The sequence below is a fragment of the Pecten maximus genome, chromosome 13 (genome assembly GCF_902652985.1).
Source record: "Pecten maximus chromosome 13, xPecMax1.1, whole genome shotgun sequence".
In the NCBI taxonomy this organism is placed as follows: Eukaryota; Metazoa; Mollusca; class Bivalvia; order Pectinida; family Pectinidae; genus Pecten; species Pecten maximus.
The window spans coordinates 16,107,348-16,131,755 of NC_047027.1; the positions used below are offsets into that span (position 1 = coordinate 16,107,348).

The window sequence follows — 24,408 nt, forward strand, 5'->3', positions numbered from 1 at the left end:
CGGCTGTTACATTTAACCCCCTAATTTTATATTATCGAATACTAGATATCTGTTTATTTGAGGTCTTTTCGATAAGAATAGAAGTATTTTCAATTAATATGTTTGTAACAGATACAATATTATAGTCCATTTTTACGCCAAAACAATAAAAAATATACGAAAAGGTGGAGATAAAAATGCCAAAAATATTACGTAGCCCATTACATCATTCAAAATTGAAAGCTCATTGTCAAGAGAGGGATGTACTTTTAATATCGTGAGAGAAAATTGATTTTTAAACACAATCCTGCACAAAATTTAGGGCAAAGTATACACACATTTCTCAGTAAATTTAATTTATAATGGTGTAAGCGATAATTTTGTACATATGTCACATGACCTGTCAAAATGGCGTTGGACTTGCGTTTAAAGAAAATCAACAAAGTTTACAGAGAGGGGGTAAGCTCGGCACGGTCGTCAAATTGACAAGATGGGTTTATTGTTCCCTGTAGAAAATTGACTGATTGATTTAGGACATGGCATTGCCCTGATGCCATAGATCTAAATTTAACCTAGATAAATACATAACTCACACCCCTCTTGGCCTCGAGTAGACTGCACGGATGCGGCATGCGCATCACAGAGGGTGTAAAATATGATGTCTGGTATCTAGATCATAGCCGAAAGAAAAGCATCTGACAGATTCATTTTTAATTTTGAGACATTCTTCATGTACTTTCAATCACAAACAGAAATTTTGGGCAACTTTCTAAAGAAGAAAAAATAACGTAGAATCTTGCATCTAAGTGCTTATAGGCCATTCCGGATTGAATTATTATTTGGCGTGGTAAATTGTGTAATTATTCTGTAATATTTAATTGTCAAGTGGAGCCTTTCGTTGCCAAACCGGCCTCGAGCGACTTAACTGAAGCGGAATATAGGTTCGGTATTGTCAAGCGTTTGCGTGACTATGATCGATTGTATAATATTCCGGTTAACGCGCGAGTCATCAGCAGGTTGATCGTTTTTTGACAGCACTTTCGAACTTAGTCAATCAACGATGGAGTCGTCGGACGATTCTGTCCTTGATGACGAGGACATCGACGAGGCCAAATCAGTACTTCTTTTCAAGCAACACGAAATTGAACAGGCCGAGTTCTACAATGAATCTGACATAGAAATTTCTGACGATGATGAAGTCGAATCTGGTGATGAACAAGAAATAAAAGAAATTTCTGACGATGATGAGGTGGATTACAGAGTCGAATCTGGTGATGAACAAGAAATCAAAAAAGAAATTTCTGACATATATTTGGACATAGATATAGCTGCTGATGATGAGGTGAATGTATCCGAAAGCTGCTGATGTAAAGGAAATCGAAAAATTGAATGTGGAATGGACTCGGTCTTTATCAGAAATTGTTTTGCCTAATTTCACAGAACCTAAAGGTGTGAATCATGGCTTGCCATCAGACGCAAATCAGCTTCAATATTTTACAAGATTTTTGCCCCAGAGTTTCTTTGAAACCGTAGCAGAAGAAACCAATAGATATGCAGACCTAAAATGCCCAGATTCAAAGTGGATTCCGACGTCAGCATCAGAGATATGTTCCTTCATTTCAAGTAAACATAATGATGGGTGTACGCAGACTTCCAAGGTTATCTAATTACTGGAGTACAGATGTACGGTTTTCAGACCCATACATTAGTTCAATATTAACAAAAGGGAGATTTTTGCAGTTGAACAAATATATTCACCTGAGAGATACCAGTAACATGCCTGATAGGAACGACCCAGGATATGACCCTTTATTCAAAGTAAGAACCATGATTGACATGATAGTCCCAAAGTTAAAAGAAAACTACATTCCAGGACAGAAACTCTCTATAGATGAAGAGATGATAGGTTTCAAGGGGCAAGTTCACTTCAAACAGTATATGTCAGCAAAATCTAGAAAATGTGGTATCAAAGTATGGCAGATTTGTGATGTAGATACTGCATACTGTTGTAACTTTCAGATCTATTCTGGAAAAAAACATGGAGCTGATGGGAAACACGGGCTAGGGTATGATGTTGTTTGGAGCTTATCTGAGCCTTACCACAACCAAAACAGACATTTGTACTTTGATAGATTCTTTTCATCAGTGACATTAGCTGAACATCTGGAGCGTGTAAATACCTATGTTTGTGGAACTATAATGTCAAATAGAGAAGGTATTCCAGATGATGTAAAAAAGGCGAAACTGAAAACACGGGGTGAACTTGTACAGATGCAGAAAGGAAATCTCCTTGCTACAGCATTCAAGGATAAAAAAACACAGATAACATTTCTCTCCACATCAGAACAGCCACACATGAATGTGAATAAACCTCACGTAAATGTGTCGTACGACATGTACATGGGCAGTGTGGACAGATTCCATCAAATGGAATCTTACTATCCAGTCGGAAGACCAGGAAACAAGTGGTGGCGATATGTCATGTGGTACATTGTGAACTTAGCTGTTGTAAATGCTTGGATTCTATATAAAAAAACGGAGAAAAAAGTTCCCACACCGAAGAAATATTATGATCACCTACAATTCCGTGTTGATGTTGCTGATCAGTTGCGGGCAGGATTTACGTCCAGGAAACATCGAGCTGGAATTAGGAGGTCCACAAAGGAGGAAAATCATCCTGTTCTTGGTGATCATGATATCAGTCATCACAAGCTAGTGAGGATTGAGGGTCGAAAGAGGGTGTGTCGGGAATGTGTGAAACAAGGACGTAAAACTCCGAAGGGACGTGCAGTGGAGACATCTTTCATGTGCCAGTTCTGTACTGTGCCCTTGTGCAGAGTTGGATGTTTTACTGATTATCACGACAGAAACTAATTAATTCTCAAACTGAACTTGTGTGAAAAGTGACTAAATTAATGCTTTAAAAACTTACTATTTTTGGAATTGGCATTTGAAAATATTTACCTGTATATCTCACCTGGCCTGTTGTTGTTGACTTATATATCGACCAACGAGGAACAGTCATCAGACTTAGCTGATAAGATGATTCTACCAGTACATCACATTAGTGCCTATTTGGAGGATTCATTACCAAAATGTTGTTTTATGTAGGTACATTACGTATACACTGTTAGCATTAATATACTAAGGATTTTGATTACCCGTACATATTTGTGGTCATTAATTACAATACCATGATCTTATTACCTAATATAAATTGAACTTACCTGAGGTATATAAGTAATAAGTGTAACTTTCTTCAGGAAAAATTCTACTTTTACTGCTGTATTTAGAAATCAATGATAACAAACACATATAAATGCTTGAAACATATATTTAACAATGTTCAGTCCTATAAGGATAGATGGTACAAGTCCTATAAGGATACATGATACCAGTCCTATAAGTCCTATAAGGATACATAGTGCCAGTCCTATAAGGGTACATGGTACCAGTCCTATAAGGGTACATATATTGTACCAGTCCTATTAGGATACATGGTACCAGTCCTATAAGGGTACATGGTACCAGTCCTATTAGGATACATGGTACCAGTCCTATAAGGGTACATATATTGTACCAGTCCTATTAGGATACATGGTACCAGTCCTATAAGGGTACATGGTACCAGTCCTATTAGGATACATGGTACCAGTCCTATAAGGGTACATATATTGTACCAGTCCTATTAGGATACATGGTACCAGTCCTATAAGGGTACATGGTACCAGTCCTATTAGGATACATGGTACCAGTCCTATAAGGGTACATATATTGTACCAGTCCTATTAGGATACATGGTACCAGTCCTATAAGGGTACATGGTACCAGTCCTATTAGGATACATGGTACCAGTCCTATAAGGGTACATATATTGTACCAGTCCTATTAGGATACATGGTACCAGTCCTATAAGGATACATATGGTACCAGTCCTATAAGGGTACATGGTACCAGTCCTATTAGGATACATGGTACCAGTCCAATATAAAGGGTACATGGTAGTATTATGGTACCAGTCCTATTATAAGGATACATGGTTCAAGTCCTAAGGATGAACGTGGTAAAAGTCCTTAGGATGTTTTAATTTGATGCAAGTCCTATAAGGATGTACATGGAACAAGTTGTAAGGATGTACACAGTACAAGACCTAAAGATGCGACATGCATATATATATGGTGCAAGGCCATAGATGTCTGAGTTCCTGTTTCAAGACTTTATGTCCGGAGTAAGGTTTAGCTTACACAAACAGTATACGTAACAATGCATACAAGTGTGCGTTGTCAGTATACTATTGGTGTAAAGATAAACCTTGTATATATATATTTTATATCTAAACTGATGACTCTTAGATGTCTGATTTCCTGTTTCAGGACCTCGTCCCCATAGCCGAGCGTAATTAAAAAATAATGTATATATATATAGATGTCTTGACTTCCTGTTTTGGGACCTCGTTGTTTCGGGACCTCGTTGTTTCGGGACCTCGTGTCCGGTGTGATGGTATCATGCTATGTATGTCTGATCACTTGATTGTTTCAGGACCTCGTGTCTGGAGTGGTGGTGGTGGAGAGCAGAAGCGATCTGCAACATCAAGGTATCCTCCTTGCGATGGAGGGGGCTGTCACTCTACAGCTCAGCGCCAAAAGTGTTGGTTTGTTTGAAGCCTTTTACAACTCTCTGAAGGTAAGTAAACAGATTATTCAGACATTTTTAAAAACAGGCAAGTCTAGATCTCTCAGTCCCCACCAAAATAGCGAAAACATGTAAAAATGAGCAAAAGAAATGACAGAAGTTTTATGTGACAATTTAATGTAGTAATATATAATCATTATCATCATATCGCACCATTAATAATGTGGATGTAGTATACATGTAGGAACAGAGTTTTCCCTGACACTGCAGGTTTCCTGTGCCTTGCATGCAGAAAAAACATAAAGGGCTCCCAAACTAAACGTCTGTGCATCCTGGGGATGCATTGTAATTCTGAAAACAATGTAGAAATAAGAGTTGATTTCAATTAATACTAGTGTTTAATTGTGTTTGTGGTTTATTACTTAAGGCAACATTGTTATACCTGATAACCAACTTGGATGTTTTACCCTGATTTTGTCAATTTTAAAATGTCATGGGGCTCTAGGATTTTAAAATAGGACTTCCAATATAATTGTCACATCTGAGAGTCGCTGGGACCCCGCATATCAAAATTACAGGGAAAACCCTTGATATAAGCTGGGGGGGTTATTACTGGCGAGGTACTTCAGTCTACTAGATGGTGAATTTGAGGATTGCATTCAGGACATGAGTCATGAATTTATCTTCCTGCATCATTTGTGTTACTACAAATATGTTTATATCATATGCACAATTTGTGGTTAGTCTAAAGAAGGTTAAGATTTTCCTGTTGTAGTTTTCCTGGGTTGACTACTGGTAATCATGCAATGAATGTATTACAGTATTTTGGGTATTAAAAAGTTTTTTGTGGGTTTTAAGGACATAATTTTTATGTATATATGTTCTCTTCATCTTTAAGCTTAATTAAAAAAAATTGCAGTCAACTGAAAATAAAATCAAAATGAGTCGCATGGCCACATCCTGATTTGGTGATAAAAAATCCCTGGTTAACTGACATTATGACATATTTTTATCAATAGTTTGAGATCAAAATGTGTCAAGCTTATATAGATACTGTATTATCAACAACAAAAACAACATTATGCAAATTACTCATCTGTTGCAATCTAACAGGCCCAAGGCCCTTTTTAAAATAAAAAGTTTGTGGCCTTATTCCCAAATGAAAATATTTATTTTTTTCAGCTAGATTTTAAACAAATACTTTTTCCTTGTCAATTCAACATTTTCCCTTCAAATTGAGGCAAAAGGTTCATCCCAAATTAATGCAGTTATAAAAGTCCTGGTTCATTAACACCACCACATGATAGATATTGATCTAGATACTACAAGGTTGAATCACAGGGACCTGACACATTGCTATGACCAGTAATTACAACTTAATTAACTCTATGGTCTTATCTTTAGATCACATTATTATATCTAGGGTTACATATGCATCATTTGAGTGATCTAGGGATCAGACCATAAGTTTTCATTCTGGTTCATAGAAACATGATCAGTGCACAGGAACTTGTCATATTCCTTGGTCATAGAATAGAAGTCCCTGTGCAATCAATTATATTGATAAGGGAAACTGCAAAAAAAAAATATTATAAAGATGATTAATTAATTTTTTTCTCTCTGATCTTTTTTAGCCCATCCAATTGGTAAACTATACACTAGAGATTGCCAAGCCTGGTCGCCTTCCTTCAGGAAAAACAGAGATCCCTTTTGAGATTCCACTGAAAGCCAAGGGAAATAAAACTCTGTATGAGACCTATCATGGAGTTTTTGTTAACATACAGGTATGTATGAGAACCTATCATGGCGTTTTTGTTTTGCTGTTCAAAAGTTATAATTTATACATGTATACCAGAGCAGAGGGACTGTGGGTTGGAAATTCCTGCCAAGTCCGATGTTTTTTCTTAACCCTAAGTTTGGAGCTCATATTCAGTCTGCATTCATGTTTCAAAGTGATTAACATTTTGCCCAATTATTTTTTTGTTTTACCCATTGGAAAATGTAAAAAAAAAAAAAGATGTTGAAAGTTGAAAGATAAACTACCATGTTACTCGATCAAAAACCTCATCACTGGAAAAACTGCCTAGCACTTGATAAACTACCTCGTCACTAGATAAACTACCTCGTCATTTGATAAACTACCTCATCATTTGATAAACTACCTAGTCACTAGATAAACTACCTCTTGTTTTACAACATTATTGGTCAATTGTTAAGTATGTATTAAATAAAAGTTAAAACACTAAATTTCCCAATATTAAAGGCCCTGGCCCCATTCCAGAAAAAGGTATATAAATCACTAAGTCCCTGTGTACAAGAGGAGAACCTGAATGCAACAGGGCCATTAACAGAAATATTTCCCATACAAATAAAAAGATGTACGGTATGACAACCTTCGTTAAAGAGTTCTCCTCCTCTTTGTTATTTGTCGGGCCTTAACATTTAGTACTCGATAGTATTTTTAGAAACTGTTTGTTTTAATACAAATTTGTCTCATTTCAGTATACGCTCAAAGCTGACATGAAGAGGTCACTGCTGAACAAAGATCTACAAAAAACATGTGAATTCATTGTTGAGTATAAGGTAAAGATTGTATAAACTTGTACCACTCACTGAACAGTAAATTATATCTAGCTGAATACTAGATGCCCCAAATGTTGATGAACTCGGGTTTTTTTTTAGGACATTGTATTTTTAACAGTAATTAATGTCTTTCAGACATGTTATTTAATAAAGTTGAATTATTGAAGATTTTTCAAACAATGTAATAAATACCATCAATTAGATGTGCTTGTATATTTCCATCTTATTTAAAAGTATGACCAAATGTCTACCTGGCAGTTTGACTAAAATTATAGGTCCGAGTTTGACTAAAATTATAGGTCCTTGAATACTGACATGGAACATTAACAAAACAGTTATCACTGTTTGAAATGTAATTCTCACTTAAGTGTACATTTCTGTTACTTTTTTATCAAAAGGTAAGTGATAAAAAACATTGTGTAATTTTATCAATCTGCTCCTATTCAGAATCAAGATGAAAAACCCAAGTTGAAACCAGTGAACTTCACAATTACACCAGAAACTCTAACCAATGTGAAAGAGGTTGGTATAGTGATTCACAATTACACAGAAACTCTGAGGTGTCATTTTGCATATCGTGGAATGTTGTGGTTGGATTACAAATTGTGTATGAGGAATGCTCTATCACAATCACTAGGAATTTCCTATTACAAAACATCGCAATTATGATTGGTAATTAAAAAAAAGACCAAAATGTATGGATTTCCAGGAACAAAAGTTTACATGTAGTGCCAATATCCAGTAAATATGCTATGAGTTATAACAGGAGGACACTAGAAATAAAGAAATCCTATGATGGCTGGCAGGGCTTTTTCTCACTGGTTTGAGAAAGGGCTTTTTGGTATCAGTTTGGGAAGAAAATTGGTGCATTGGGAAAATTTTTTTCAGGAGTAAACTGTAAATTTTGGGAATTTGGCTTAAATATGAAATAATTTCAATTGGGAAAGGGGCCCATTAACGCCCCCAAAAAGCCTCCAGAAAAAGCCCTGGCTGGTGCTAGAGACAACACAGCTTATTGTACTGAAAATGTTCAGATTTTATAACTTGGTACAACAATGATTCCTGTCGTTGGGTAGATATTTCACTGGAGTCGCCCATACGTACTGTTAAGTTTTTTATGAAGAATTTCTCTTTGTTTCTGCCTCATTGTGTTGCATTTATCTATTTCCAAAAAATAACAGAACAAATAATGTCCAAGTTTTATACAGTTGTTGACTTAGTCAGTAATTAAACATTTTTATCAATTTTGAATGCCTGTTGTGTTTTTAGAAACAAAATGTGCCCAAGTTCAAAGTGCGAGGAAAATTAGAGACATCAACATTATGTATCACAACACCTTTGAAAGGGGAGGTAACTATATCTTAATACTTTCTTTCTGTCATTTGCCATTCAAGACTCAGATTATGTTTTTTATAATTTATACACATTTTTAGCCCACCATCATCAGATGGTGGGCTATTCAAATCGCCCTGCGTCCGTGGTCCGTCGTCCGTCCGTCCGTCCGTCCCTCCCTCCGTCCGTCCGTCCGTCCGTCCGTCCGTCCGTCCGTCCGTAAACAATTCTTGTTATCGCTAATCCTCAGAAAGTACTGAAGGGATCTTTCTCAAATTTCATATGTAGGTTCCCCTTGGTGCCTAGTTATGCATATTGCATTTTGGGACCGATCGGAAAACAACATGGCCGACAGGCAGCCATCTTGGATTTTGACCATTGAAGTTTGTTATCGCTATTTCTGAGAAAGTACTGAAGGGATCTTTCTCAAATTTCATATGTAGGTTCCCCTTGGTACCTAGTTATGCATATTGCATTTTGGGACCGATCGGAAAACAACATGGCCGACAGGCAGCCATCTTGGATTTTGACCATTGAAGTTTGTTATCGCTATTTCTGAGAAAGTACTGAAGGGATATTTCTCAAATTTCATATGTGGGTTTCCCTTGGTGCCTAGTTATGCATATTGCATTTTGGGACCGATCGGAAAACAACATGGCCGACAGGCAGCCATCTTGGATTTTGACCATTGAAGTTTGTTATCGCTATTTCTGAGAAAGTACTGAAGAGATCTTTCTCAAATTTCATATGTTGGTTTCCCTTGGTGCCTAGTTATGCATATTGCATTTTGGGATCGATCGGAAAACAACATGGCCGACAGGCAGCCATCTTGGATTTTGACCATTGAAGTTTGTTATCGCTATTTTTGAGAAAGTACTGAAGGGATATTTCTCAAATTTCATATGTGGGTTTCCCTTGGTGCCTAGTTATGCATATTGCATTTTGGGACCGATCGGAAAACAACATGGCCGACAGGCAGCCATCTTGGATTTTGACCATTGAAGTTTGTTATCGCTATTTCTGAGAAAGTACTGAAGAGATCTTTCTCAAATTTCATATGTTGGTTTCCTTTGGTGCCTAGTTATGCATATTGCATTTTGGGATCGATCGGAAAACAACATGGCCGACAGGCAGCCATCTTGGATTTTGACAATTGAAGTTTGTTATCGCTATTTCTGAGAAAGTACTGAAGGGATCTTTCTCAAATTTCATATGTTGGTTTCCCTTGGTGCCTAGTTATGCATATTGCATTTTGGGATTGATCAGAAAACAACATGGCCGACAGGCAGCCATCTTGGATTTTGACCATTGAAGTTTGTTATCGCTATTTCTGAGAAAGTACTGAAGGGATCTTTCTCAAATTTCATATGTAGGTTCCCCTTGGTGCCTTGTTATGCATATTGCATTTTGGGACCGATCGGAAAACAACCTAGCCGACAGGCAGCCATCTTGGATTTTGACAATTGAAGTTTGTTATCGCTATTTCTGAGAAAGTACTGAAGGGATCTTTCTCAAATTTCATATGTAGGTTCCCCTTGGTGCCTAGTTATGCATATTGCATTTTGAGACCAATCAGAAAACAACATGGCCGACAGGCAGCCATCTTGGATTTTGACAATTGAAGTTTGTTATCGCTATTTCTGAAAAAGTACTGAAGGGATCATTCTCAAATTTCATATGTAGGTTTCCCTTGGTGCCTAGTTATGCATATTGCATTTTGAGACCAATCAGAAAACAACATGGCCGACAGGCAGTCATCTTGGATTTTGACCATTGAAGTTTGTTATCGCTAATTCTCAGAAAGCACTGAAGGGATCTTCCTGAAATTTCATATGTAGGTTCCCCTTCGTGCCTAGTTATGCATATTGCATTTTGAGACCAATCGGAAAACAACATGGCCGACAGGCAGCCATCTTGGATTTTGACAATTGAAGTTTGTTATCGCTATTTCTCAGAAAGTACTGAAGGAATCTTTCTCAAATTCCATATATAGGTTCCCCTTGGTGCCTAAATCTTAAATTTTATATATAGGTTTCCCTTGTTTGAAAAGTACTAGAGGTTTCTTCTGAATTTACACAGATTAGTAAGACTTAGAAGAAGAGAAAAGTAGAGAAAAGATCAATCTGACATGGAACCTATGAAGAACATTCAATGGTGGGCGCCAAGATCCCTCTGGGATCTCTTGTTGCATGTAGAGGGAGAGAGATAAGCAGAGATAAAGAGCAATGGAGAGAGACTTGAAGAGATAAACAGAAATAGAAATCGATGGAGAGAGACTTGAAGAGATAAACAGAAATAGAAACCGATGGAGAGAGACTTGAAGAGATAGACATTTAGAGAGCAATGGAGAGAGACTTGAAGAGATAGACATTTAGAGGCAATGTAGAGAAAGACTGGAAGAGATATAAACAGAGATAGAGAGTAATGGAGAAAGACTTGAAGAGATATAGACAGAGAAAGAGCAATGGAGAGAGACTTAAAGAGAGACTTAAAGAGAGACATTTAGAGAGCAATGGAGAGAGACTTAAAGAGATAGACACTTAGAGAGCAATGGAGAGACACTTGAAGAGATATAGACAGAGAGAAACTTGAAGAGATGGAGAGCGACTTAAAGAGATAGACAGAATAGAAACCAATGGAGAGAGAGACTTGGAGATATAGACAGAGATTGAGAGCAATGGAGAGAAAATTGAAGAGATAGAGACCAATGGAGAGAGACTTGAAGAGATAGACAGAAATAGAAACCGATTGGGAGAGAGAGATTTGAAGAGATAGACATTTAGAGAACAGAAATAGAAACCGATTGGGAGAGAGAGATTTGAAGAGATAGACATTTAGAGAACAATGTAGAGAGACTTGAAAAGATATAGACAGAGAAAGAGAACAACGGAGAGAGACTTGAAGAGATAGACATTTAGAGAGCAATGGAGAGAGAGAGAGAGACTTGAAGAGATATAGACACTGATAGAGAGAAACAGAGAGAAAGGGTTTACCCTGCTCCAGTCACTAGACATATGTATATGTTAGTTGCTTGTGTTAAGAGTTTGTGGTTGATACCATTCCTAACTATCTCCTTCTAAACACTTGTTTATATCTGTTTGTATCAATAGTTGATGGTTGACAGCTGTGAGTCTCAAATCAAATCTATAGAGATACAGTTGGTACGAGTGGAGACCTGTGGGTGTGCAGAAGGATACGCCAAGGATGGTAAGATTATTTTATTATCTTAACGCCAAGGATGGTAAGATTATTTTCTTATCTGAATGCCAAGGATGGTAAGATTATTTTATTATCTGAATGCCAAGGATGGTAAGATTATTTTATTATCTTAAAGCCTAGGATGGTAAGATTATTCTATTATCTTAAAGCCTAGGATGGTAAGATTATTCTATTATCTTAACACCTAGCTAGGATGGTAAGATTATTTTGTTATCTGAATAAAAACTTAAAACCAGTAGTTATATCATTGTTTATAGTACTGAAATTAATACATGTTCAAAAAATAAATTAGGCGGCCCTGGCTTTTCAGCACCATGCTCTTCAGCACTACCGGGTTCATATATAGCTCTCAGCTATACCCTATCTGGTCCAAGGGAGGTAACTGATAAGGTGACAAGCATCCCTTGTCCGCAAAAATTCTTTTATAATACTGTCGTTTGTTAATTGTGGTGTAAATTTCAGTATAATTTGGTATCAGTCTAGGATACAATATATTAGAATTATTAAATACATTGAAAAGTGACCTACACATGACATTATTTGTACATTTTTAGCCCACCATCATCAGATGGTGGGCTATTCAAATCGCCCTGCGTCCATGGTCCGTCGTCCGTCCCTCCGTCCGTCCGTAAACAATTCTTGTTATCGCTATTTCTCAGAAAGTACTGAAGGGATCTTTCTCAAACTTCATATGTAGGTTCCCCTTGGTGCCTAGTTATGCATATTGCATTTTGAAACCAATCAGAAAACAACATGGCCGACAGGCAGCCATCTTGGATTTTGACAATTGAAGTTTGTTATCGCTAATTCTCAGAAAGCACTGAAGGGATCTTCCTCAAATTTCATATATAGGTTCCTCTTGGTGCCTAGTTATGCATATTGCATTTTGAGACCAATCGGAAAACAACATGGCCGACAGGCAGCCATCTTGGATTTTGACAATTGAAGTTTGTTATCGCTAATTCTCAGAAAGCACTGAAGGGATCTTTCTCAAATTTCAAATATAGGTTCCCCTAGGTGCCTTGTTATGCATATTGCATTTTGAGACCAATCGGAAAACAACATGGCTGACAGGCAGCCATCTTGGATTTTGACGATTGAAGTTTGTTATCGCTATTTCTCAGAAAATACTGAAGGGATCTTTCTCAAATTCAATATGTAGGTTCCCCTTGATGCTTAGTTATGCATATTGCATTTTGAGACTAATCGGAAAAACAAAATGGCCGACAGGCAGCCATCTTGAATTTTGACAATTGAAGTTTGTTATCGCTATTTCGTAGAAAGTACTGAAGGGATTTTTCTCAAATTTCATATGTAGGCTTCCCTTGATGCTTAGTTATGCATATTGCATTTTGAGACTAATCGGAAAACAACATGGACGACAGGCAGCCATCTTGGATTTTGACAATTGGAAGTTTGTTATCGCTATTTCTAAGAAAATAATAAAGGGATCTTCCTCAAATTTCATATGTAGGTTCCCCTCGGTGTCTAGTTATGCATATTGCATTTTGAGACCAATCGGAAAACAACATGGCTGACAGGTAGCCATCTTGGATTTCGACAATTGAAGTTTGTTATCGCTATTTCTAAGAAAGTATTGAAGGGATCTTCCTGAAATTTCATATGTAGGTTCCCCTTGGTGCCTAGTTATGCATATTGTATTTTGAGACTAATCGGAAAACAACATGGCCGACAGGCAGCCATCTAGGATTTCGAAAATTGAAACTTGTTATCGCTATTTCTAAGAAACTGATGAAGGGATCTTCCTGAAATTTCATATGTAGGTTCCCCTCAATGTCTAGTTATGCATATTGCATTTTGAGACCAATCGGAAAACAACATGGCCGACAGGTAGCCATCTTGAATTTTGACAATTGAAGTTTGTTATCGCTATTTCTAAGAAAGTATTGAAGGGATCTTCCTGAAATTTCATCTGTAGGTTTCCCTTGGTGCCTAGTTATGCATATTGTATTTTGAGACTAATCGGAAAACAACATGGCCGACAGGCAGCCATCTTGGATTTCGAAAATTGAAACTTGTTATCGCTATTTCTAAGAAACTGATGAAGGGATCTTCCTGAAATTTCATATGTAGGTTCCCCTCGATGTCTAGTTATGCATATTGCATTTTGAGACCAATCGGAAAACAACATGGCCGACAGGCAGCCATCTTGGATTTTGACAATTGAAGTTTGTTATCGCTATTTCTAAGATAGTATTGAAGGGATCTTTTTGAAATTTCATATGTAGGTTCCCCTTGGTGCCTAGTTATTCATATTGCATTTTGAGACAAATCAGAAAACAACATGGCCGACAGGCAGCCATCTTGGATTTTGACAATTGAAGTTTGTTATCGCTATTTCTCAGAAAGTACTGAAGGAATCTTTCTCAAATTCCATGTATAGGTCCCCCTTGGTGCCTAAATCTTAAATTTTATATATAAGTTTCCCTTGTTTGAAAAGTACTAGAGGCTTCTTCTGAATTTACACTGATTAGTAAGACTTAGAAGAAGAGAAAAGTAGGGAAAAGATCAATCTGACATGGAACCTATGAAGAACATTCAATGGTGGGCGCCAAGATCCCTCTGGGATCTCTTGTTATTTATGTTTCTGGACATCACGCATGTATTACCATAAACTCATAAAACTGATATAATATGACAGCTTAGGACATGCTGTACTGTTAAACATGCACTGTATATACATACTGATGGATGTTTGTAATTAAGTATATAAATCAAGATATTAGTGGATAGAGCCCGACTTCGTGTGAAATGTCAGAGTTGCTACACTAAAGTATATGGGGGGGGGGGGGGGGGGGGGGGGGGGGGGGGGGGCAATTCATACACAAGTTCGAAACCCATGTGGGGAAGTTGCCTGTAATTGACCATAGGCCAGTGGTTTTTCTCTGGTACTCCAGCTTTCCTCCACCTCCAAAACCAGGCACATCCTTAAATGACTCTGGTTGTTAATAGGACGTTAAACAAAATAAACCAAGCCCAGCTGAGATTTTAACAAAAGGCTGGGTCAGAATATTTCAACGATATGTCGTGTACCAAAATAGGACACTTTAAACTTTGATTGAAATACTTATCACCTTTTACCAACATCAAAGGAAAAAGTTTTTTATTTCTTGGTGTATAATCGGTGGGGGACTGTACTTCACAATCTGTGGGGGATAGCACTTCACAATCTGTGGGGGATAGTACTTCACTATCTGTGGGGGATAGTACTTCACAATCTGTGGGGGATAGTACTTCACAATCTGTGGGGGATAGTACTTCACATTCTGTGGGGGATAGTACTTCACAATCTGTGGGGGATAGTACTTCACAATCTGTGGGGGATTGTACTTCACATTCTGTGGGGGATAGTACTTCACATTCTGTGGGGCATAGTACTTCACATTCTGTAGGGGATAGTACTTCACAATCTGTGGGGGACTGTACTTCACAATCTGTAGGGGATAGTACTTCACATTCTGTGGGGGATTGTACTTCACATTCTGTGGGGGATAGTACTTCACATTCTGTGGGGGATAGTACTTCACAATCTGTGGGGGACTGTACTTCACATTCTGTGGGGGATAGTACTTCACATTCTGTAGGGATAGTACTTCAAAATCTGTGGGGGATAGTACTTCACATTCCGTGGGGGACTGTACTTCACATTCTGTAGGGGATAGTACTTCACATTCTGTGGGGAATAGTACTTCACATTCCGTGGGGGACTGTACTTCACATTCTGTAGGGGATAGTACTTCACAATCTGTGGGGGATAGTACTTCACAATCTGTGGGGGATAGTACTTCACATTCCGTGGGGGATAGTACTTCACATTCTGTTGGGGATAGTACTTCACATTCTGTGGGGGATAGTACTTCACAATCTGTGGGGGATAGTACTTCGCATTCGGTGTGATACTGTAATCTGCAGAATTGTCGTTTTCTTTAAAGTAAAAAAGTTGCAATTTTTCAAGAACATTGGCTCTACAAGTATAAATTTCCATTATTTTTTTTCTTTATTTTTTTTCTGGTTTGGTTACTCTCTCCTCCAAAGCTAGCAAAATTAAACAATCCCTTAACATGATGAATTGTACAGTACTCTTCTTCATTCTTCATTTCAGCCACGGAAATACAGAACATACAGATAGCAGATGGAGATGTGTGTCGTGGTATAGCGATCCCCATACACATGGTCTTCCCACGACTGTTCACCTGCCCTACATTATCTACAAACAACTTTAAAGTTGGTATGTATGATGTCCCAGCTCCTTTGAATGATGAGATACATATGTCTTAGTACTGGTTATTGTTTTCATTTTTGTGGATCTTGTGAGTTTTGTCCAAGGTTAATTATTGAACAGTTAAAATATTATATAAAACTTAAAACATGCATCACCCAGACATTGTACAGCAATCTTTGTTAAAGTAAACAAGAAATATCTTAAAAAAAGATAAACGGCATAGTTTTAATGCTGATGGTTATAATGTAAAACTGCTGGTTAAATAAATTAATTAACGAAGTAATGTGTTGCAGCACAGATAACAAAATTATATCAGTTTGAATCATTTTGGTGATAATAAGACTGCATTTGAATCGGAAATATAATTTTATTAATGGGTCATTTGAAAAGATACATCCACTTATTGATTCAGCTTGCATTCAATCTTAACTTTGTTTCGTTTTTAACTGCATATCTGCATTTTCCATATAACACTACATTGACCAATCACATACTTCCTCTTGACCAGTAACGCCACCTGTCGCGTCATATACGGGGCCAAAAGTATATTGTACAGCTGAAAAATTCAATTAGGTGCCAAAGTTTCCATCCAATTTAGTAATGGGCATAGGTTTTTATATACAGATATCTTGATGAAACCTGAGGCATATTATATATGCATCCCCACAGACACTTTAATACATACCTACAATGTGATAAAGATTTATTAGGGAGGAGTGCTTTCTGCAAAAAAACAAATGTTTATCTTTCTCTTCCAATGACCCTTTAATCACACTTTTGATGTATTTTTCAGTATGACAGGATGTTTAGGAATTTAGGTTCTTCTCTGGTTTATTAATGAGTTTATGGAGTTAAGTATAAAAACAAGGAAGTTATTGCTCCTAAGTACATAAAGTTTTGGTTACATTTTGTGTAAGTAGTGATTTTTCTGTCAAAATGAGAGATTTCTGAGTTTCAAAAACATTCATCTGATGATAAATCCGCCATGTGCTTGATAGTTTACCATATAAGTTTTAAAACTTTAATTATAAAATGATTTTTTTTCAGAGTTTGAAATCAACATTGTTATTGTATTCCATGATGACCACCTTGTGACAGGAGAATTTCCCAATTAAGCTGACGAGATTTTAGAGACCAAGACTCATTGAGAATGTGTGACAAGTGGTGCCAGTATGAATGTGTATTAGTGATGATGAAGACTTTTATAGTGAGAGTTTACATTACCAATGATAAAAAAGACTTTTTAAAGCAGGAACATTTTCAGTAAATGTTGAGTCTTCCATTCTGTTATAAAACTTTTTTATGACAAGAGTTATTTCCCTTGAAGAAGATGGAAATTATAGATTTTTCTATGAAAAAAAAAGGATTGTTTCTGCAAAAGAAAGGGAAACAGAACAATTATTTTTGAAGGATGGACATTGTTCAAGAGCGTAAGTTCATAGACATGTTCATAGACACCTAGTGTTAAATGAGTTTGTGCCATGGACGAGACATGTATGGTGCTAGTGAATTCTGAGTAGAATTAGATTTTTAGAAGAAATCAGATTTGAAAAAATGTTAGCATATGAGCATATAATCACAGATACCAGAATTTAAGTTTCAGTGCTTGGTCTACTCTCATGAATTTTCCTGAAGGTGATCTGAAATAGGTGCTCTTTAAAAGGATATAATTAATTTTTCTTTGTTTTCATGGTAAATACTCAAATGTGATTGGTCGAAAAATTCTTTTCATTCTTCTATGAAAGAAATTCCGAGAATGGCGCGAAAAATGTGACGTCACAATACGACAATTGACGTTGCGTATTGATTTGAGAAAAAGAATCCCATTTAAAACCAGTAAAATTGTACATAAAACATGTTTTAAATTAGAAAATCATTTTCAAAAATTAATTTGTTTTGCAAACTTCTGTAAGAATCAGCTATGCGGATTCATACAGTTTGCAAACAAAATTTGTTTCATCCCCGTTATACCCCGATGAAACTAAAAAAAAAATGACATCAATGCTTAAATAATCGACTGTATGACTGAAGCATGGCATATTTATGTCACAGGTGAAAAAAAGTCTAAAATTTCATGTTAAGATGTTGTGCTTGTTTGATATAACACATGATTATATAAATGTCATCAAAGTCATTAGGGTTGGACCAAAACTATCTGTGTGGGAGGGGTGGGAGGCATTTTTTGAGAGACCCCACCACCCATAAAATAATTAAAACATTTACCCATTTAATTTAAATGCATTTGCCTCCCACCCTTCCCACAAAGATAATTCTGTGTAAGAACAGTCTTTAGTCTTCCCCAACATTCTGACCAAACTTTCAAATTAGAGAACATTACCAAACTTTCAAATTAGAGAACATTAAACTGATGAATTTGGTTCAAAACTTTGGTCAGAATGTTACGGAAAAGTACAGACTGTTTTAGCAAATATGAGGTATGGATATGTCTAGAAAACAGTATGACATATATGCTCACAACTCTGGAAAGTCTTTATAATGAGTACTTTCTTCACTGATGACCGCCATTTTGAGTTTGTATCTTCAGACCACCCGATCCCCACCATGATAAAACGTATTGTGAAATAAGAAAAGTAAATATATTGGGTACTCGTGTACTGGGTAGGTAGACACCTAGCTATCTCAAAACCTCCCTTTAATGAAAATAAATCTGTCCCGGGACTTAATTGATATTCTGTACACAGGTAATTTATAAGTGGTCAAATGCGACCTTTGAACGTGATCCTTCCCTGCAGATCATCAGATCTATTCCATTGTAGAACTTTGTTGTTATGTTATTGAGTGAATATGAACAAAATCTGTTGTTGGTGTTCATGAGGAATATTCTACAGATGTCTATTTTTTTCTTGAAGGAGCAGATTAAGTGCGACTTTCTATCTTGACCAGTAATTACCAAAATGTAATAAGGTAAAGAATTTAATAGTATAGTATCTTTTTGTGAACACAAACATTGTCATCAGTGTCTATCCTAAATTTGTTCTTAGTTGCCCATTGTCTTCAGTATCCGTATCCTGAAGCCGTTCGTAGTTGCCCATTGTCATCAGTATCCGTATCCTGAAGCCGTTCGTAGTTGCCCATTGTCATCAGTGTCTATCCTAAAGTTGTTCTTAGTTGCCCATTGTCATCAGTATCCGTATCCTAAAGTTGTTCTTAGTTGCCCATTGTCATCAGTATCCGTTTCTTGAAGTGGTTCGTAGTTGTCCATTGTCATCAGTATCCGTTTCTTGAAGTGGTTCGTAGTTGCCCATTGTCATCAGTATCGGGATCCTAAAGTCATTCGTAACTATTCATTTCATCGTAGTAACTGACTTCGAGTACCTCCATGTTGTCATGAACTACGGCGTTGGGAATCACATATTCCCCGTCATCTTAACAGCAGGGAGCATACTTCTCCTCTCGAGTGGTCGTTGTTACTGATTGTAACTTAGTTCTATGGTGCTGTCCATAGAATTTGTTTGTAAAAACGCAGTATAAATGACAGGATAATGAACATAATGAAGAAAGGGTTTGTCAAGGGTGACCCTTGATCTCTATTTGTGATAACTAAAATGAAAAAGGTAAAGAATATAATTTTATGTTGTGAACACCAACATGTAGGCATTTTCCTCGAGTGTCCTCAACTAGCAGCCATTCATAGTTGCCCGTTTTGATAGTTGATGCCATCGAGTATTGCAATGTATATGTGGTCAACGAAGTTGGCAGCTACATACTCCAGGTCGTCTTAACACGACCGAGCACACGTCTCCTCTTGAGTTGTCGTTACTGATCGTAAGTTCTATGCTGTTCATAGAATTTCTTCAAAAAGCATGATAAAAATTGGTAACAACATGATGAAAAAACAAGGCATGTTTTCAACACAGGCCTTTTTTCGAAAGTTAAAGTATTTTTTGTTACTGATCATTAGTTATTTCTATGCTATTAATAGAATTTCTTCAACAAACATGATAACAATTGATAACAACGGGATTAAAAAAAACAAGGCATGTTTTCAACACAGGCCTTTTTTTCGAAAGTGAAAGTAAAAGGTGACCTTTAATCGTGACAATGATTAACAAAATGTGAAAAGATAAATATTGAATGGTATAATATCATTAGCTTACATGGCCTGAAGTGTCTCTGAGCTTATTCCATGGCGCAGCGTCTGTCTTCCCCGTGTCTGTGTCTGGCATGCAGCAACTTGTCAACATTTCCTTTATATCCCTATTAGTCCTGAGCGCCAGAATGGATTTTGATGAAATTGTGTCTGGGGCATTATTGGGCAAAGTTGGTCTTATGTTGCATAAACTGAGGACGTGCCTCCCCTGGGGTTGTAGGGGCAGGGTCCCAATATGAGAAATGGAGGCAAACAGTTAACACCTGAATGGATTTTGATGAAATTTGACATAGAAAATTATATATATATCTTGAGCAAATGGGATCTTATCTTTTTTAAGGAAAGGTGTGGCTACATTTTGGCTGGGGAGTCGGGGCCCAATAAGGGAAATATTTATAAAAGATACTCAAAGTACTTCATCTTTTTCTTGAAGAATGACATGAGTTGTTCCACATTTGGTTTGAACCATTGATGGGAATGGCAGCAAATAAAGTATAGTAATAATTGTAATGTAACTTAGATGAAAGTATTTTACCATGATAACTGAAATACCCAGGTGAGTGATGCAGGCTCTCTGGCCTCTTGTGTTGTGAACACGAACATGTCACCATTCTCCCCGATGTCCTCAGCGCTCAGTCATAGATAGTATCTTTTTATAGTTCGAGTCATAGAGTATCACCATTTTTTTTATATCAACGGCTCACGCTCCCTTAGTTCAATTTCTTGGTAAAAACATGGTAAAAGATTGTAACGACAGGATGATAAACACGAGATCTTTTCTCCACATGCCTTTTTAGAAAAAAAACCATGTAAAGCGTGACTTTTAATCTTGACTGAAGATTACCAAATTGCAATAAGGTAAAAATTTGATGTTATAATGTCATGTTGTGAACACAAACATTCTCATCGTGTCTGTAATCTGCAGCCATTCGTAGTTGCATATTCTCATCAGTGTCTGCAGCCTGCAGCTGTTCATAGTTGCCCATTCATCTAATCGTAGTTACTGACCTCGAGTAATTCGATGTAGTCATGGACTACGGCGTTGGGAATCACATACTCCCAGGCGTCTTTACAGGAGGGAGAAAACGCTTCCTCTTGAGTGGTCGTTGTTTCTGATGGTAAGTTCTATGGTGTTGCCTTCGTAAAAAACGCGGTAAAAATGAGAACACTAATAATCGTTGGCTCAAATATATTTAATCCCTTTCCCTTCTCAATAACCTAACTAATCTGTCCGAGTGTTCACGGGGTATATTGCTGGCTTGTGCTGTTATAGTCCAACTTACAAAGGACATAAATAGTATACTATAATCTTAGCGTCCATGCGTTTACGTGTTTCTATGATAAACTCCCTTTCAAGATATCATATGAAACTACCCTAATTGCGCTGGATAGCATGCGATGAGCCTCCCATATCCAGTGAGGTAGCCAACATCCACTCCAATATGACACTGCTTCAAAAATGACCTTTCCTGTTCACAGGGTTTTAAACTAAAAAAAAACATGTTTGTCTGTGACATTTGTTGAATTGTGGTGTACTCATTATCAGAACTGACATTTTAATCATTTTTTCGTCATACCCTCTTGTCGTTGGACCGTAAATTCCTCCTTTGAATCACGAGACATGTTGCCATTATTATCAGTATCTGATCCTAAAGTCATTCGTAACTATAAATGTCATCGTAGTTACTGACCTCGAGTACCTCCATGTTGTCATGAACTACGGCGTTGGGAATCACATACTCCCAGTCGTCTTTACAGCAGGGAGCATACGCTTCCTCTTGAGTGGTCGTTAGTTACTTCTATGCTGTTGTCCATAGATAATTTATTCCTAAAAACGCAGTAAAAATGATGATGCCAACATCGTAAACCTAATGAAGAAATTGCAGGTCAAGCGTGACCTTTAATCTCGATTGATGATAACCAAAATGTAGTAAGGTAATGAATATAATATGTTGTGAACATTTAACCATTCTCCTCAGTGTATATGTCCTGAAGTCTTTCATAGTTGCCCCTTATCCTCTATGTCTGTATCGTGAAGTCGTTCGTAGTTGCCCATTTATTCGTAGTTACTGGCATCTACTAACTCGATGCTTTCAATATCTATGGCATTGGGAACCACGTTTTCTCCAGGTCGTCTTCACGTGGTGGTAATTTAGTTCTATGCTGTTGTCCATTGAATTTCTTCGTAAAACACGGTAAAAATGATAACTACAAAATAATGATTGGTGGCTTAACTTGATATATACCACTAGCTTGTTCTATTATAGTACATTTATAAAGGGGATGTAATATAATCACTTTTCTGTTTATCCATGGTAAGCTTGTGTATGGAACATCTCCTGGACATATTTAGTTCATATTCACTCACCATAGCATCACACTATCACTTGAGTTTGTGAGATACTGCAGCAAATTTGAATTTGTGAGATACTGAAACTAAATTGAATTGTTGAGAGAGATACTGCAGTTAAGTTTAATTTGTTAAGGTTAGTGCAACACAATTGAATTGTGAGAAACTGCAGTAAAGTTGAATTTATGAGATATTGCAGTTATATTGTTAGTTGAATGAGGTAAAAACTGCAAAAATGTTGAATATTTTAAAACTGCAGTTAAGTTGATTTTTTGGAGATAGTGTAGCAAAGTTGAATTTGTGAAATACTGCAGTTATATTGTTAGAGGAATGAGTTTAAACGTTTACAAGTTTAAGTAAGGTCTGATTGAGTCGCTGGTAATACTTGTCAGTATTTTGATTCTGCCATCCACGAAACTTCAGTGGTTCGAGGCTACTTTCTCTGTGTAGAGCGGGGAAGTGGATCAGAACTCATTGAGGAGCAAATATGGCTATATTCTTAATATTAGTCCGATAAAGAATCATGCTATCTGTGACATATATCAGGGGTTTTAGTGTGAATGTCAAGCTCACTATTACTATTTTAGTGGCGGCGGTATGGGTATTGCTTTACCAATAGCCAGTACAATATATATGCTTGTTTCACAAGATTGTCAGCATTCCACGTATATGATGATGTAATGCATCCCAATAGAAATGCGAGATCTAAGGGAAATATATGTAACAACCTGACCTAAATGCCTGTGGCTTGTCGATTGGTCATCTAGAAAAGTCAGCTACATTATGTATATGCATTGTATATATATTTTAACTATGTGCAATATAATAAAAAATGTCTTGAAAATGGGATTTTGGAACTTTTTGTTGTGTATTTTTAATAATATACTTAACAAATAGCTTATTTTCTATATCATAACCGAATAAAAAAGAAACAATCGGAAAGTTACCTGTACAAAGATCGCCTCACATGGTATATCACTATACATGTACCCCACACTAGCATTGGATGGGCGAGTTCCTCATCGGTACAAAGCTCTCCTCACATGGTATATCACTTAACCTCACACTAGAATTAGGGGGCGAGTTCACCATCGGTACAAAGCTCTCCTCACATTGTATATCACTATACCTCACACTAGAATTAGGGGGCGAGTTCACCATCGGTACAAAACTCTCCTAACATTGTATATCACTATACCTCACACTAGAATTAGGGGGCGAGTTCACCATCGGTACAAAACTCTCCTCACATTGTATATCACTATACCTCACACTAGAATTAGGGGGCGAGTTCACCATCGGTACAAAACTCTCCTCACATTGTATATCACTATACCTCACACTAGAATTAGGGGGCGAGTTCACCATCGGTACAAAACTCTCCTCACATTGTATATCACTACACCTCACACTAGAATTAGGGGGCGAGTTCACCATCGGTACAAAGCTCTCCTCACATTGTATATCACTACACCTCACACTAGAATTAGGGGGCGAGTTCACCATCGGTACAAAGCTCGCCTAACATTGTATATCACTATACCTCACACTAGAATTCGGGGGCGAGTTCCTCATCGGTACAAAGCTCTCCTCACATGGTATATCACTATACCTCACACTAGAATTCGGGGGCGAGTTCACCATCGGTACAAAACTCTCCTCACATGGTATATCACTATACCTCACACTAGAATAAGGGGGCGAGTTCGCCATCGGTACAAAACTCTCCTCACATTGTATATCACTATACCTCACATTAGAATTAGGGGGTAGGTTCACCATCAGTACAAAGCTTGTCTTGCAATGTATCACTATGCATCACACTTATCATTAGGAGACGAGCTCACCAACTGTAATCTGCATGTATATCCCAACACACTGATATTGTAACAAGACATATTGCAATATTTAAAGGAAAAATATATAAACGTGTTTAAATTAGGTTTTGCATCGAAGGAA

The 24,408-nt window shown here is 37.1% G+C and overlaps 2 protein-coding genes across 2 annotated transcripts; both read left to right on the forward strand.

The window, feature by feature from the left end:
* The first annotated feature begins 365 nt into the window (after positions 1-365).
* LOC117341124 (vacuolar protein sorting-associated protein 26C-like) lies at positions 366-17,751 on the forward strand. The gene is given in 10 exon segments (XM_033902962.1): positions 366-438; positions 4,519-4,662; positions 6,246-6,395; positions 7,114-7,194; positions 7,642-7,716; positions 8,464-8,544; positions 11,637-11,733; positions 15,869-15,994; positions 17,036-17,085; positions 17,087-17,751. Coding segments are annotated over 10 exon segments (888 nt in total). The 5' UTR covers positions 366-387; the 3' UTR covers positions 17,120-17,751.
* Positions 1,580-2,981, forward strand: LOC117341122 (piggyBac transposable element-derived protein 4-like). The gene has a single exon (XM_033902961.1). The coding sequence runs from the start codon at positions 1,612-1,614 to the stop codon at positions 2,851-2,853; it is 1,242 nt and encodes a 413-aa protein (XP_033758852.1). The 5' UTR covers positions 1,580-1,611; the 3' UTR covers positions 2,854-2,981.
* Positions 17,752-24,408: the final 6,657 nt, after the last annotated feature.

Bases quoted from the DNA above. Each gene is read 5' to 3' on its own strand.
- LOC117341122 (XM_033902961.1), top strand. From the start codon at position 1,612: ATGATGGGTGTACGCAGACTTCCAAGGTTATCTAATTACTGGAGTACA.